This window comes from Theropithecus gelada, chromosome 11, assembly GCF_003255815.1.
Source record: "Theropithecus gelada isolate Dixy chromosome 11, Tgel_1.0, whole genome shotgun sequence".
Taxonomy (NCBI): Eukaryota; Metazoa; Chordata; class Mammalia; order Primates; family Cercopithecidae; genus Theropithecus; species Theropithecus gelada.
The window spans coordinates 121,086,639-121,104,136 of NC_037679.1; the positions used below are offsets into that span (position 1 = coordinate 121,086,639).

The 17,498-nt window shown below is 40.3% G+C and overlaps 1 protein-coding gene across 1 annotated transcript; it reads right to left on the reverse strand.

The window, feature by feature from the left end:
- Positions 1-15,368: 15,368 nt before the first annotated feature.
- C11H12orf71 (chromosome 11 C12orf71 homolog) lies at positions 15,369-16,864 on the reverse strand. Its single transcript, XM_025403486.1, has 2 exons — positions 16,286-16,864; positions 15,369-15,777 (listed from the first exon to the last, which is right to left on the reverse strand). Exons 1-2 carry the CDS (start codon positions 16,823-16,825, stop codon positions 15,472-15,474), a joined length of 846 nt encoding a protein of 281 aa, XP_025259271.1. The 5' UTR covers positions 16,826-16,864; the 3' UTR covers positions 15,369-15,471.
- Between the last annotated feature and the right edge of the window lie 634 nt (positions 16,865-17,498).

A 17,498-nucleotide genomic window follows, 5' to 3' on the forward strand; every position in this document is an offset into this window, starting at 1 on the left:
TGTACCCTTTTTGCAGTCTTTATCACTTTCATTATTATGTGGGGTTTGGGGCTTCCTATCTCCTAACTGTCTTTTGTGAACTAAACATTATTTTAGGCAATTTGTACTAAAATTCTAAAAATACTGCTTGGGGATGGCAGTCTTATTTGGAATTGTGTCACATGTTGTTTGTTTTGTCCTTAATTGGTTCATGATAACTTGGACAATATGTAAATGATCTTGTTTTCATCATGTAACTCACAAAATGTTTTCCTTTACATTTTTTTTCTTTCATGCTTTCTCCTTTTCCTACCAAATATCTGGGCTCACTTTTACCATCAGATAGAGATTTAGTTGGGCTTTTAGAACTCTCTCTTTAAGCAGATGCTGTGTGTGTGTGTGTGTGTCTGTAGTTTGTGGGCTGTTAGAAGCTATTTGCTCATCTTGTCAAAGCCATAGCAGTCTTTTCATTCTCAGTTGCTTTGCTTTCTCCTCACCTCTTAGGAAATTGGCAGCCAATGACTTTGATTTTTTTTCCTCTATGAGACAGATATGCTAGTGTATAACTGTAGACAGAGGAAGAGTTTGCACATTTAGCAAACGATCAAATAAGTGGCGTGTGGATGTGTGTGTACATACATGCTGGCTCTATAACTGAACAAGTAGTGTTTTTTCTTTCAAGTCTCCATGCATTTATACATTTAATTAGGAGGCCTAAGTATCTATGATGGCTTTTAGATATGTAACCTCAACAGTTTTTTAAGAAGGGGGACGAGGGTCCAAGACAATTTTTACGCTTATTCAGTGGATGTGTGGTTTGATGTTATGGTCTTTTGGGGAAACCTGGGTTCTGACTCCATCATTTCAGTGAGCCATGGTTTCCCATTGCTTCAGGAGTAGAGAAGTGGGGAAAGGCATTTCAATAGTTCTTAAATCTATTATTTAGCAGTAGCTCAAGGCTCTGTGCATCGTAACAAAGAAACGAGATTGGGTCTCTTGGGTGTGGGTCTGCATTCCTTCTGTACTGTAGCTGTTCTAGTCTTCTGGTCAAATCACAGCCCAGAGCTGCTACAGCCAAGAGGAGACTTAAATTAGGGATGTGCAATTTACAGCCACTGTAGCAGGATCCATTTAGTCCGTAGGCAGAAGATAACATGTGCTATCTCTGTAGAAATTATAGCAGCTTTCAGATGGAAATAGCCCTGAGAGTTTCTTGTGACTATTACCTTGAGCTGAGGTAATCCCTTACCAGTGGTGGAATCCTAAGTACAATACAACAGTTAATCATCTTCTGTGTTCTCATTTCAGGTTCAGAACACAAATTCTTACTGTTCCATCAGCTTTTCTTGTTCGTTGTTTGTTTTTTACCTAATTCCTTTACTGTTTAGTAGTAGTTATATACTTAGCTTGACATAGTTAGGCTATTTGGTACTGTGATATTAAGATATTTTCGAGAAAAAGGTCATTAGCTGTCTTTCTGGACTATTCTGGGCATTTTGTACTCATTTTAGATCTAACTCTTCTTTTTTTATTATTTTACTTTAGGTTCTTGGATACATGTGCAGAACATGCAGGTTTGTTACATAGGAATAAATGTGCCATATTGGTTTGCTGCACCTATCAACCCATCATCTAGGTTTTAAACCCCACATGTATTAGGTATTTGTTTTAATGCTTTCCCTCCCTGTTCACCCCCCCACTCCATGAAGGCCCCGGTGTGTGATGTTCATGTCCCTGTGTCTATGTGTTCTCACTCTTCAACTCCAAATTATGAGTGAGAACATGCAATGTTTGGTTTCCTGTTTCTGTGTTAGTTTGCTGAGGCTGATGGTTTCAAGCCTCATCCATGTCCCTGCAAAGTACCTAAACTCATTCTTTTTTATGGCTAGTGTTCCATGGCATATATGTGCCACATATTCTTTTTTTTTTATTGTTATACTTTAAGTTCTAGGGTACATGTGCACAACGTACAGGTTTGTTACATATGTATAGATGTGCCATGTTGGTGTGCTGCACCCATTAACTCATCATTTACATTAGGTATATCTTCTAATGCTATCCCTCCCCCTCCCCCAACCCCACGACAGGCCCCGGTGTGTGATGTTCCCCTTCCTGTGTCCAAGTGATCTCATTGTTCAGTTCCCACCTATGAGTGAGAATATGCGGTGTTTGGTTTTCTGTTCTCGCGATAGTTTGCTGAGAATGATGGTTTCTAGCTGCATCCATGTCCCTGCAAAGGACACAAACTCATCCTTTTTTACGGCTGCATAGTATTCCGTGTTACATATGTGCCACATTTTCTTAATCCAATCTGTCACTGATGGACATTTGGGTTGATTCCAAGTCTTTGCTATTGTGAATAGTGCCGCAATAAACATACGTGTGCATGTGTCTTTATAGCAGCATGATTTATAATCCTTTGGGTATATACCCAGTAATGGGATGGCTGGGTCATATGGTACTTCTAGTTCTAGATCCTTTAGGAATCGCCATACTGTTTTCCAAAATGGTTGAACTAGTTTACAATCCCACCAACAGTGTAAAAGTGTTCCTATTTCTCCACATCCTCTCCAGCACCTGTTGTTTCCTGACTTTTTGATGATCGCCATTCTAACTGGTATGAGATGGTATCTCATTGTGGTTTTGATTTGCATTTCTCTGATGGACAGTGATGATGAGCATTTTTTCATGTGTCTGTTGGCTATATGAATGTCTTCTTTTGAGAAGTGTCTGTTCATATCCTTTGCCCACTTTTTGATGGGGTTGTTTGTTTTTTTTTTGTAAATTTGTTTGAGTTCTTTGTAGGTTCTGGATATTAGCCCTTTGTCAGATGAGAAGATTGCAAAAATGTTCTCCCATTCTGTAGGTTGCCTGTTCACTCTGATGGTAGTTTCTTTTGCTGTGCAGAAGCTCTTTAGTTTAATTAGATCCCAGTTGTCAATTTTGGCTTTTGTTGCCGTTGCTTTTGGTGTTTTAGACATGAAGTCCTTGCCCATGCCCATGTCCTGAATGGTATTGCCTAGGTTTTCTTCTAGGGTTTTTATGGTTTTAGGTCAAACATTTAAGTCTCTAATCCATCTTGAATTAATTTTCGTATAGGAGTAAGGAAGGGATCCAGTTTCAGCTTTCTACTTATGGCTAGCCAATTTTCCCAGCACTGTTTATTAAATAGGGAATCCTTTCCCCATTTCTTGATTTTGTCAGGTTTGTCAAAGATCAGATGGCTGTAGATGTGTGGTATTATTTCTGAGGGCTCTGTTCTGTTCCATTGGTCTATATCTCTGTTTTGGTACCAGTACCATGCTCTTTTGGTTACTGTAGCCTTGTAGTATAGTTTAAAGTCAGATAGTGTGATGCCTCCAGCTTTGTTCTTTTGGCTTAGGATTGTCTTAGCAATGCAGGGTCTTTTTTGGTTCCACATGAACTTTAAAGCAGTTTTTTCCAATTCTGTAACAAAAGTCATCTGTAGTTTAATGGGGATGGCATTGAATCTATAAATTACCTTAGGCAGTGTGGCCATTTTCACAATATTGATTCTTCCTATCCATGAGCATGGTATGTTCTTCCATTTGTTTGTGTCCTCTTTTATTTCACTGAGCAGTGGTTTGTAGTTCTCCTTGACAAGGTCCTTTACATCCCTTGTAAGTTGGATTCCTAGGTATTTTATTCTCTTTGAAGCTATTGTGAATGGGAGTTCATTCATGATTTGGCTCTCTGTTTGTCTGTTACTGGTGTATAAGAATGCTTGTGATTTTTGCACATTGATTTTGTATCCTGAGACTTTGCTGAAGTTGCTTATCAGCTTAATGAGATTTTGGGCTGAGACAATGGGGTTTTCTAAATATACAATCATGTCTTCTGCAAACAGGGACAATTTGACTTCCTGTTTTCCTAACTGAATATCCTTTATTTCTTTCTCTTGCCTGATTGTCCTGGTCAGAACTCCCAACACTATGTTGAATAGGAGTGGTGAGAGAGGGCATCCCTGTCTTGTGCCAGTTTTCAAAGGGAATGCTTCCAGTTTTTGCCCATTCAGTATGATATTGGCTGTGGGTTTGTCATAAATAGCTCTTGTTATTTTGAGATATGTCCCATCAACACCGAATTTATTGAACTTTTTAGCATGACGGGCTGCTGAATTTTGTCAAAGGCTTTTTCTGCATCTATTGAGATAATCATGTGGTTTCTGTCTTTGGTTCTGTTTATATGCCGGATTATGTTTATTGATTTGTGTATTTTGAACCAGCCTTGCATCCCAGGGATGAAGCCCACTTGATCATGGTGGATAAGCTTTCTGATGTGCTGCTGGATTTGGTTTGCCAGTATTTTATTGAGGATTTTTGCATCGATGTTCATCAGGAATATTGGTCTAAAATTCTCTTTTTTTGTTGTGTCTCTGCCGGGCTTTGGTATCAGGATGATGCTGGCCTCATAAAATGAGTTAGGGAGGATTCCCTCTTTTTCTGTTGATTGGAATAGTTTCAGAAGGCATGGTACCTGCTCCTCATTGTACCTCTGGTAGAATTCGACTGTGAATGTGTCTGGTCCTGGACTTTTTTGGTTGGTAGGCTATTAATTACTGCCTCAATTTCAGAGCCTCTTATTGGTCTATTCAGAGATTCACCTTCTTACTGGTTTAGTCTTGGGAGGGTGTATGTGTCCAGGAATTTATCCATTTCTTTTAGATTTTCTAGTTTATTTGCATAGAGGTGTTTATAGTATTCTCTGATGGTAGTTTGTATCTCTGTGAGGTCGGTGGTGATATCTCCTTTATCATTTTTTATTGCATCTGTTTGATTCTTCTCTGTTTTCTTCTTTATTAGTCTTGCTAGCGGTGTATCAATTTTGTTGATCTTTTCAAAAAACCAGCTCCTGGATTCATTGATTTTTTGGAGGGTTTTTTTTTTGTCTCTATCACCTTCAGTTCTGTTCTGCTTTTAGTTATTTCTTGTCTTCTGCTAGCTTTTGAATGTGTTTGCTCTTGCTTCTCTAGTTCTTTTAATTGTGATGTTAGGGTGTCAATTTTAGATCTTTCCTGCTCTCTCTTGTGGGCATTTAGTGCTATAAATTTCCTTCTACATAGCACTTTAAATGTGTCCCAGAGACTCTGGTGTGTTGTATCTTTGTTCTCATTGGTTTCAAAGAGCATCTTTATTTCTGCCTTCATTTCATTATGTACCCAATAGTCATTCAGGAGCAGGTTGTTCAGTTTCCACGTAGTTGAGCGGTTTGAGTGAGTGTCTTAATCCTGAGTTCTAGTTTGATTGCACTGTGGTTTGAGAGACAGTTTGTTATAATTTCTGTTTACATTTGCTGAGGAGTGCTTTACTTCCAACTATGCAGTCAATTTTGGAATAAGTGTGATGTGATGCTGAGAGGAATGTATATACTGTTAATGTGGGGTGGAGAGTTCTGTAGATGTCTATTAGGTCCACTTGGTACAAAGCTGAGTTCAATTCCTGGATATTCGTGTTAACTTTCTGTCTTGTTGATCTGTCTAATGATGACAGTGGGGTGTTAAAGTCTCCCACTATTATTGTGTGGAAGTCTAAGTCTCTTTGTAGATCTCTCAGGACTTGGTTTATGAATCTGGGTGCTCCTCTATTGGCTGCATATATATTTAGGATAGTTAGCTCTTCTTGTTGAATTGATCCCTTTACCATTATGTAATGGCCTTCTTTGTCTCTTCTGATCCTTGTTGGTTTCAAGTCTGTTTTATCAGAGACTAGGATTGCAATCCCTGCTTTTTTTTGTTTTCCATTTGCTTGGTAGATCTTCCTCCATCCCTTTATTTTGAGCCTATGTGTGTCTCTGCACATGAGATGGGTCTCCTGAATACAGCACACTGATGGGTCTTGACTCTTTATCCAATTTGCCAGTCTGTGTCTTTTAAATGGAGCATTTAGCCCATTTACATTTATGGTTAATATTGTTACATGTAAATTTGATCCTGTCATTATGATGTTAGCTGGTTATTTTGCCCATTAGTTGATGCAGTTTCTTCCTAGCATCGATGGACTTTAAAATTTGGCATGTTTTTGCAGTGGCTGGTGTCAGTTGTTCCTCTCCATGTTTAGTGCTTCCTTCAGGAGCTCTTTTAAGACACGCCTGGTGGTGATAAAATCTCTCAACATTTGCTTGTCTGTAAAGGATTTTCTTTCTCCTTCACTTATGAAGCTTAGTTTGGCGGGATATGAAATTCTGGGTTGAAAATTCTTTTATTTAAGAGTGTTGAATATTGGCTCCCACTCTCTTCTGGCTTGTAGAGTTTCTACCGAGAGATCTGCTGTTAGTCTGATGGGCTTCCCTTTGTGGGTAACCCGACCTTTCTCTCTGGCTGCCCTTAACATTTTTTCCTTCAGTTCAACTTTGGTGAATCTGACAATTATGTGTCTTGGAGTTGCTCTTCTCAAGGAGTATCTTTGTGGCATTCTCTGTATTTCCTGAATTTGAATGTTGGCCTGCCTTGCTAGGTTGGGGAAGGTTCTCCTGGATAATATCCTGAAGAGTGTTTTCCAACTTGGTTCCATTCTCCCCATCACTTTCAGGTACACCAATGAGATGTAGATTTGGTCTTTTCACAAAGTCCCATATTTCTTGGAGGCTTTGGTCATTTCTTTCTACTCTTTGTTCTCTAAACTTCTCTTCTTGCTTCATTTCATTCATTTGATCTTCAGTCACTGATACCCTTTTTTCCAGTTGATCGAATTGACTACTGTAGCTTGTGCACACATCATGTAGTTCTTGTGCCAGGGTTTTCACCCCATCATGTCATTTAAGGTCTTCTCTATGCTGTTTATTCTAGTTAACCATTCATCTAATCTTTTTTCAACGTTTTTAGCTTGTTTGCAATGGGTTCAAACATCCTCTTTTAGCTCGGAGAAGTTTGTTATTACTGATCATCTGAAGTCTTCTTCTCTCAACTCGTGGAAATCATTCTCCATCCAGCTTTGTTCCGTTGCTGGTGAGGAGCTGCATTCCTTTGGAGGAGAAGAGGCACTCTGATTTTTAGAATTTTCAGCTTTTATGCTCTGGTTTCTCCCCATCTTTGTGGTTTTATCTACCTTTGGTCTTTGATGATGGTGACGTACAGATGGGGTTTTGGTGTGGGTGTCCTTTCTATTTGTTAGTTTTCCTTCTAACAGTCAGGACCCTCAGCTGCAGGTCTGTTGGAGTTTGCTGGAGGTCCACTCCAGACCCTGTTTGCCTGGGTATCACCAGCAGAGGCTGCAGAACCACAAATATTGCAGAATGGCAAATGTTGCTGCCTAATTGTTCCTCTGGAAGCTTCACCTCAGAGGGGCACCCGGCCGTATGAGGTGTCGGTCAGCCCCTACTGGGAGGTGGCTCCCAGTTAGGCTACTCGGGGGCCAGGGACCAACTTGAGGTGGCAGTCTGTCCGTTCTCAGATTGCAAACTCCATGCTGGGAGAACCACTACTCTCTTCAAAGCTGTCAGATAGGTATGTTTAAGTCTGCAGAAGTTTCTGCTGCCTTTTGTTCAGTTATGCCCCATGGCCATTTTCATGATACTGATTCTTCCTATCTATGAGCATGGATTTTTTTTTCTATTTGTTTGTGCCCTCTCTTATTTCCTTGAGCAGTGGTTTGTAGTTCTCCTTGAAGAGGTCCTTCATGTCCCTTGTAAGTTGTATTCCTAGGTATTTTATTTTCTTTTTAGCAATTGTGAATGAGAGTTCACTCATGATTTGGTTTTCCACTTGTCTATTTTTGGTGTACAGGAATGCTTGTGGTTTTTGTACATTGATTTGCATCCTGAGACTTTGCTGAAATTGTTTACTACCTTGAGGAGTTTTTGGCCTGAGACGATGGGGTTTTCTAAATATGCAGTAATGTCATCTGCACACAGAGACATTTTGACTTCCTCTTTTCCTATTTGAATATCCTTTATTTCTTTCCCTTGCCTGATTGCTCTGGCCAGAACTTCCAGTATTGTGTTGAATAGGAGTGGTAAGAGAGGGCATCCTTGTCTTGTGCCAGTTTTCAAAGGGAATGCTTCCATCTTTTGCCCATTCAGTATGATACTGGCTATGGATTTGTCATAAATAGCTCTTACTATTTTGAGATATGTTCCATCAATACCTACTTTGTTGAGACTTTTTAGTATGAAGTGGTGTTGAATTTTATTGAAGGCCTTTTCTGTATCTATTGAGATAATCGTGTGGCTTTTGTCATTGGTTCTGTTTAAGTGATGGATTATGTTTATTGATTTGCATGTGTTAAACCAGCCTTGCATCCCAGGGATGAAGCCAACTGCATCATGGAGGATAAGCTTTTGATTTGCTGCTGGATTTGGTTTGCCAGTATTTTATGAGGATTTTTGCATTGATGTGCATCAGGGATATTGGCCTGAATTTTGTGTGTGTGTGTGTGTGTGTGTGTGTGTTTGTGTGTGTGTCTCCACCAGGTTTTGGTATCAGGATGATGCTGGCCTCATAAAATGAATCAGGGAGGAGTCCCTCATTTTCTATTGTTTGGAATAGTTTCAGAAGGGATGGTGCCAGCTCCTCTTTGTACCTTTGGTAGAATTTGGCTGTGAATCCATCTGGTCCTGGGCATTTTTGGTTGGTAGGCTATTAATTACTGCCTCAATTTTAAAACTTGTTATTGGTCTATTCAGGGATTTGACTTCTTCCTGGTTTAGTCTTGGGAGGGTGTAAGCATCCAGGAATTCATCCATTTCTTCTAGATTTTCTAGTTTATTTGCGTAGAGGTGTTTATAGTATTCTCTGATGGTAGTTTGTATTTTTGTGGGATCAGTGGCGATATCCCCTTTATCATTTTTTATTGTATCTATTTGATTGTTCTCTCTTTTCTTCTTTATTAGTCTGGCTAACTGTCTATCTATTTTGTTAATCTTTTCAAAAAGCCAGTTCCTTGAGGCCATGATTTTGAGACCAGCTTGGCCAACATGGTGAAACCCTGTCTTTACTAAAAATATAAAAATTAGCCTGTGTGGTTGCGTATGCCTGTAGTCCCAGCTACTTGGGATACTGAGGCATGAGAATTACTTGAACCCAGGAGGTGGAGGTTGCGGTGAGCAGAGATTGTGCCACTGCACCCCAGCCTAGGCAACAGAGTGAGACTCTGTCTCAACAACAACAAAAGACTGTATAGAGCACACTCTCACTCTCAGAAGTCCCCCAGAATGCACAATACATTATATGGTGACTATGCCTGTTCTTGTTAGGTTAGAAGAAGTAGAACAATCTGTCACTGCTCAAAATAAAAGAAAACGTCAAAACAATTTGAAGAAATTATTAGTATTATAAGTGTCAGGCTGTTCTTGATTTGTGAGAAACAGAAATGTACTGTGTTTTGAAGGTAAACATGAGATATTCAGGCTTTGAAACTTGCAAACATTTCAAAGGACAGAGGACCTACCTCTCCATTTGGCAAAAATTATTCTTTTTAATCTCAGCAAAGCTAGATAAACTCCTGAAATCTTACATGTTCTGGAAAATTACCTAGATGCTAGTCTGCTTTCAACTGAACCAGTTTGGCTTTTTATAGTTAGGACTTGAAGGATGACTATTTATCAATCTATGAGACTGAAAATTCTTTTCAGCCAGCTGTGAACCCAAAGGCAGGTGCCAGGATCAATGAATGAATCCGGATTAAAGAATTTGCCCAGTTTATATCACTTGAGAAATCAAATTATTATCTAAGTTTTGTTTAGAGTAAATGTTTAATGTTTTAAATATATATATACACACACATACATATATATATATACCTCATAAGCTATTACTGTCATACAAATATAGCAGATGTAATACTTTAATAGAGATCTATGCTACCTACTTACTGAGCTTTTCTTTATATTTTCCCCATCTTTACTTTCTCATTTTCTCTCTCTCTTTTTTCCTGGACAAATTGAAAGTAAGTTGCAGATATCATGACACTTCCATCCTTAAATATTTCAGTCTAAATTTCCTAAGAACTGAGGACATTCTCCTACATAGACATTATATTCTCATTATGCCCAGCAAATATTCAATCATATTATCTAATGTACAGTCCACATTCAGAAAAAGAAATGCCCTTTACCGTAGTTTTTGTTTTGCTTTTGGTTTTGATCAAAGATTTCATCGAAAATGGCTCACGCCTGTAATCCCAACACTTTGGGAGGCCGAGGTGGGTGGATCACCTGAGGTCAGGAGTTTGAGACCAGCCTGACCAACATGGAGAAACCCCGTCTCTACTAAAAATACAAAAAATTAGCCAGGTGTGGTGGCAGGTCCTGTAGTCCCAGCTACTCAGGAGGCTGAGGCAGGAGAATGGCATGAACCCAGGAGGTGGAGCTTGAGGTGAGCTGAGATTGCGCCGCTACACTCCAGCCTGGGCAACAGAACAAGACTCTGTCTCAAAAAAAAAAAAAAAAATTACAAAGAGCAATTAGTTGTCATGTTTCTTTCATCTCTTTTATGAGCTCTCTTGTCTCCCTGTCTTTTTTGTGTTTTCTTATTTTGTGTTTTATGATGTTAACACGTTTTAAAAGTCAAAGACAGTTGTCTGGTAAAATGTGCTATAGTCTAGATTCATCTAACTGTTGGTGTCCTCATAATTAGATTCAAATTAAACATTGCTAGCAAGTGTACATTGCTTCTCTTCAGAAGGTGTATGATATTAGCTAGGTTAAGTTTAATCATTTGGCTAAGTTGGTGTTGACCAGACCTCTCCATTGTAAAGGTGCCTAATCCTCTTGATGACTAAGAAGGCACCTGTGGGGTAATCTTAGAGACCATGTGCATGTTTTTTCCCTGACAGTGATTCACTCAATGGTTTTAGCATCTATTTTTGATCCTTATATGAATCAATTATTAAATTGCTGGTTGAAATATGGTACTAACTTGATTTCTAAAGTCATTTTAATGAAGAAAAATTCTCCTTTCCATCCCCATGCCCTGCTTGAGGAAAATCTTGGCCCCAAAGATGCATGACAGAAGGATCGATGAAAGTGAAACTTGAAAACAACTATCCAAACACACATTAACTATGAAGATGTTTGAAGGGTTTTCTTTTCCTTTCTGAGTGGATATGCAGGAAACCTCTACCCTAGGGTAAGAGCTCTTTCTTTTAGAGATTTGTACTTAAATTAATCTTTACTGATGCAGATGAGGGAAAACTAAATAAATTGCCATTCTGATTTTCTTTTGGACTGAGAGAATTGAGTAGTAATGAGATGAATTTTCTTTCAATGCCACAATCTGAAAAGCTATGGTGTATACCATACCATTTGAAAATGTCTTAGAAGTAGTTCTTTATAAAGCATATTATATTGAAATCAAATGGGCATTAAAACCATGGAATTCCTTTGAAAGGTGGGATAAAGCAGAAATTGTTTTGTCTTGGTACTTCTTGATCTAGGCTAATAATCCTTTGGGGGAATTTATCCTGAGGCTTTTTACTCATTCTGCTCATGACTGGCTCACTCAGTGAGTGTTATCTGAGTAAGATCTTATTTCACTTCTGAAAGCACAGCGTTGTTCTATTTGTCTGAGGTATTAGTAGGTGGCAGGAAAAGATTGACTCCAGGCATTGCAATATAAAACCCACCCATCCATCTTGAAATTGGAGATTGTCCTGTATGCTGTATAAGTTCTCCCACTCGCAATTTATAATGAGGAGATATATTTTTGAAGCAATTAACTGTTCCTTTTAAGTCAACAAAATTGTTCTTTATTATTGGAGTAAGGACTTTAGCACTCTCTAGGAAATCGTTTATAATTTGCTTTATTTTTCTTTTGTTTCATAAGAGGAATTTAGACACTGTTCTTGTGGCCAGTTAGACTTGTACCCATGCATCCTCTTGAGCCGTGAATTTGCTAGTCTCAATCTCCAGGGCTCAAGTGATCCTTGAGCCTTGGCCTCCCAAAGTGCTGAGATTACAGGCATGAACCACTGTGCCTGGCTGATAACATATTTGAAACTATAATGAAGAGATACTGAGATATTTCCTATTTTAAAATACTTTGTTCTGCTTTCTAGTATATAGCATGACACTCAACCTCAAAGGGTATGGAAGGCTTACTTTATTGTAAAGGCTTGCAAAGCACATTGCTTAAATTTTAGGGACAGGTTCATACCTGCCAAGCAGGTTTATAAAACACTGATGAATAAACACAAGTTTGTCAGAAATCTTACTAAAGAACAGTGCATCTTATTCTGTGTAGACAGTCTTCTAAAGTATTTTGGTGGAGTTTTTCTTAGATCTTAATTACTAGAGTAAGAATTAAAATAATAAAACTGGTTGCAAGTCTCTTGAGAGTAAGAGATGTCATCTTTCTTTCAGGCCTATCACAGTGTCTAGTCTAAAGCAACAATAAGGCTCCAGGCATATTTGTTGAATTAAATTTTCAATTTAGTTTCTGAATTCCTTTAGTCTTAATAGATTTCTCAATTGATAGGTTGCCATCTCACTTGACTTCTACTTGATGGCCATGTTCTCTTCTTGTCTGCCTCCCTTTTCATTCCTATTTCTGACCTGTCCAGTCACTTTTGACTTAAAGAATAGCAACTCTTTAAGCTGTTGTATTTAACTTTTTAAAAATTATATAGACAGGATGTATTAAGAACATACAAAGAATTACATAAAGTCAGAGAGCTAGGTTACTCAGTACTAAACACCGTGTTAGGATTTTGTTTTTCTGTTGTTGTTTTTTTTTGAGACAGAGTCTCGTTCCGTCGCCCAGGCTGGAGTGCAATGGTGCTATCTCAGCTCACTGTAGCCTCTGCCTCCTGGGTACAAATGATCCTCCTGCCTCAGCCTCCCAGGTGTCTGGGATTACAGGCACCTGCCACCACACATGGCTAATTTTTGTATTTTTAGTAGAGACAACATTTCACCATATTGCCCAGACTGGTTTCAAACTCCTGACCTCAAGTGATCTACCCACCTTGGCCTCTCAAAGTGCTGGGATTATAGGCGTGAGCCACTGCACCTGGCACACTGTATTAGGATTTGCAATAAAAAGGAACTAAGACCTGGTACTTGCCCTTGAGAGCTCACAGTCTACAGGTAAAATAGATCTATAAAGAGGACTGAAAAGTACAGGTCGTGGCAAGAAAGTGGCAGGGTAGGGACTAGGGGGCAGCTAAAGGAGGGTCATGATCCTTTTCCTGAGGGATCAATATTGTCCCACAGTAACTCTAGAGCAGGATCTTTAAGGAAGAGTTTCCCAGACAGTCAGGGAATGCAGAGGGAAATCGCTATGGTTTTGTGTGTTGGCTGCAGTGAGGAGCAAGAGGGTTCCCTTGGGGAACTTGGTAAGTATAGATTTTAAGATTTGGGAGAAGAGAAGGGCAAGGTGTGGCAGATGTTACTAGATGTGGTAGACATGCCAAGTTTGGGAAGGAGGCATATGGGTTGGATCTAGACAGAAGTGGATGGAAGTTGGGGAACGGGTGTGGTGATAGGACTCCAAATCTTGGTGAAGTCAAAGAGCAGGCAAAGGTGGAGGAGTGTGTTCAAGTGAGTTGTGGGTTAGGCAGGTGTTCTCAGGGAGGCAGAAGAAGTGAGAGGTCTCAGGGTGTGACCTTGAGTGTATATTCCTAAAAGGCCCCTATTTTTTTTTTTTTATCTCCTCCCTCCTACTGTACTGCCTTTCCTGGGCCATATTCACCACACCGTCTTTCACATGCATTATTAACCAGTCAAGATCTCATACCTCCATTCCACACTAATTAAAGTCAGTTAAAGTCCTCCACCTTAAATAATCTCATTTATAACTCAAAGAATCTCATATAGGAAACCTTTTACAACCAACCTCCCCATGCTGAATGGGTTATTTTTTTCATTAGAACTCAGTATTTACTCACTACAGAGCATTATCACTCACACCCTTTATAATCATATGTTTGCCTGACTTTATGTCTTAAATAAGTTGCTTGAGCCTAAAGAGTGAGGGGTTTTTTTTTTTTTTTTTGCAAGCTAGAAAAGTATCTGGTACTCCTATTTGCTAAATATTTGTAGAAGGAAGGAAGAAGAGAGGAAGGAGAGGGATAGGGAATTGAAATTGAGGAAAGGAAGGAATTTGAAACTGAGGAGTCATATGCTTTGCCACATGAACTCTGAAGGTCACACAGGATGGTAGTGCCAGTAGAAGAAGGAGGATGTTGAGTGAACCTGTGGTTGAATGAAGAGGATGGTAGAGATGCTGGGGAGGTAAGAGTCAGGACAAGAAGGCTGAGGGCAGCCTTCCTCAAAGAAGTTGACATTTAGTGGAACGTTCAATGACAATTGCAAAGGAGTTTCAGAGGGCAGAATGGAATGGGTTGGGAGAGGACTTGGTTAAGATTTGCTGAAAACCCTGAACTTTTGGTAAATACTGCTCTGTGTGGGAAATGTTGCAACGAGAATTGACTCTTAATTAACTCTCATTCTTAGATATCCCTTGAACAAGTTGTCTGGAGAGTTCCTCAGTAGAATGTCTACTTGCAACAACAGTAATAATATTTATTAAGTGCTTGTGTTACCTCATAAACTCTCACACTAACCCTGTGAAGTATGTATTATTATCTTCCACATCTTTTGAATGAGGACAGCTAGACTTAGAGTGGTGAAGTAGTGTTCACAGTCCTCACATTGCTCCTAAGTGGGCCACTACTATAGTCAAGGCAACACATGCTAGAACCCGTCAGGTCTCTGGGGAGTATCAGAACTGCTGTCCGAGCTCCTGAAATGAAAATTAATTTCCTCAGTGACTTACTACCCACTGCCACTCGCTCAAGCCCTGCAAGTTCAACCCAAATCATCCTGCCACTGTGGAAATCTGATGGGTCACGCTGCTGCCTACTGAAAATTGGGATTTGGGTTAATGATAAAATAGGTTAAAACACATAAAATAGATAAACTAGGGTAAAATAGAGTAAGAATGGGTGAGAGGAGAGAAAAACAATACTTCAGTTTAGGAAGCATAATACTACTTAAAATTTCCTGAGAATAAATTTTTCTCCTAGACAACAGATATACTTTCTTTTCTTTTTTAAAAATTTTCTTTAATTTTAATTTTTTATTTTATTTATTTATTTTTTTTGAGACAGAGTTTCGCTCTTTTGCCTAGGCTGGAGTGAAGTGGCGTGATCTTGGCTCAGTGCAACCTCTGCCCCCAGGTTAAAGTGATTCTCCTGCCTCAGCCTCCTGAGCAGCTGGGATTATAGGCGTCCACCACCACGCCAAGCTAATTTTTGTATTTTTAGTAGAGATGGGGTTTTGCCATGTTGGCCTGGCTGGTCTCAAACTCCTGACCTCAGGTGATCCACCTGCCTCAGCCTCCCAAAGCGCTGGGATTGCAGGTGTGAGCCACCGCGCCTGGCCCACATATGCTTGAAATGTGAGTCAAGATGGTATGCTGGAAGAGGAAGACATGGGGTAACAAGAGCATTTATTTTGTTTATTGAGGAAAAAATAAACTGGTGGGGATTATTAATGGAATCCTCATTATGGAATATCTTAAACTTTCCAAAAAGTTTAAAAATCTGTCTGTATGGGATGTCCTAATTCAAGAGTTTCTTGAGGTTGAATTCTCTTGCCTCTGTGAAAGAGTCCTTTCCTTGGTGCTGGCCGATGGGGACTCTTGGTGGCCTTCACAGGGTGATCTCTCCTCAGCAGAGGGGAGAGGATACGCTGACTCAGCCAGCTGAAGGCCCACCCAAAGTTCAGGCAGCACTGGTCCTGTGTGTGGGAAGGAGTGTCATCCTTCTCCGGCTGCTCTGACAGGATTGAGGAGATCTCTGGAGCACTTGTCCTTTGGCTGGCAGTTGCCTGGCTTATCATCTGCCACGAAAATGAAGGATGTGTTAGGTAGGTGTAACCATGACAGCAGCCAAGTCAACATTTACTCATTTGTGGAACTCACATCCTTTTACCAAAAATAGCCCAGGTGTCAATGCAAAGTTTCAATGCTCATTAATACTAAACATATACGTTTTTGGTGGGGAGGGAGACATAGTTGCTAGCCCTTCTCCTTGCTTGCTACCCTCTTGTTTCCCTAAGCGTTCCTCAGTCTTTTCCCTACAGCTTCACCCTGACTCCCTTCCTTGTTATCTGTCTCCCACTGGTATCATGTCAGACTCCCTAGGACCTGTCTCCTCCCAGTGGTGATAAGATTCTGTGGTTCAACCCAGGCCTATCCCTTGCTGTCCTGTGAGGCATCTCTGCTCTCCTCAGCCAGCTCATGTTCCTTAAGCCTTAGAGGAGTCTGTGGAGACTGCATAACATCTTTATTTTCTGGTGGTTTGCACTTGGGCAGGTCTTGACAAGCATCATGTTCTTGATGACTGACCTGAACCATTTCCGGAGGGGAGCCGCCGGACAGCTGGAAATCTTTCTGAGTCATTTCAGGAAATACAGCATCATCATCTTCATCATCTTTCAGATTTTCTAGAAATGTCTGAAACTCTTGCACAAGATTATTCAGTTTGCTGACAGACAGTTTTGTTCTCTCTTTTGGTAACTCATCTATCCACTGGTTGTCTCCATTTAGAAGCCTATTAGCTATTGAGTCTGTGTTGTTGGAGCTGACGTCCACGTCCCAGGCTAGGAAGATGCTTAGTTTGCAAAACTGCTCTGGTTCATCCTGAATTTGGTCTTGTCTCTTCATGCATCTCCTTATCCTTTCAGTCCCCCATGCCCCTTGGATGGGAGGGAGAAAGTGGATGGAAGGATCCTTGGAAGTTGCGTCTTCACAGGAGGTTGTGTCCTCACAGGGGGTGTCCTCACAGGGGGTGTCCTCACAGGGGAAATAGCCCACAGAGAGGCTCAGGTTGGAATTGGATTTGGAGCTGTAGTCCTCTATGTCGCTGTTAGAGGATGAATATGCCATGGAGTTCAAAGGCACAAATCTCTCTCAACTCGAGAAGCTTAAAAAAAAAAAAAGAAAAGAAAAAAGAAAAAAATAGATGGGACTGGGGAGAAGAGAATCATAGTACTTAAACAAAAACCTTATCCATTCCCTTTTCTTTTTTCTTTTTTTTCTAAGATGGAATCTCACTCTGCCTCCCAGGCTGGAATGCAGTGGTGCGATCTTGGCTCACTGCAACCTCAGCCTCCCGAGTAGCTGGGACTACAAGCACCCGCCACCACACCTGGCTAATTTTTGTATTTTTAGTAGATATGGGGTTTCACCGTGTTGACCAGGCTGGTCTCAAACTCCTGACCTCAGGTGATCCACTCACCTTGGCCTCCCAAAGTGCTGAGATTGTAGGTATGAGCCACCACACCCGGCCCTATTCCCTTTTCTATTCAGTACTACCCCATTTAGATAGAAGTATTATCCAATCTTCTTTTTTTTTTCTTTTTTTGAGACAGAGCCTTGCTCTGTTGTCCAGGCTGGAGTGCAGTGGTGTGGTGTCAGCTCACTGCAACCTCCGTTTCCCGGTTTCAAGAGACTCACTTGCTTCAGCCTCCCAGGTAGCTAGGACTACAGGCATATGCTGCCATGCCCGGCTAATTTTTTGTATTTTTAGTAGAGAAGGAGTTTCACTGTGTTAGCCAGG

Bases quoted from the DNA above. Each gene is read 5' to 3' on its own strand.
- C11H12orf71 (XM_025403486.1), bottom strand. From the start codon at position 16,825: ATGGCATATTCATCCTCTAACAGCGACATAGAGGACTACAGCTCCAAA. The intron at 15,778-16,285 runs GTCAGTCATCAA...TTTTCGTGGCAG, and splicing joins CCCCTCCGGAAATGGTTCAG to ATGATAAGCCAGGCAACTGC.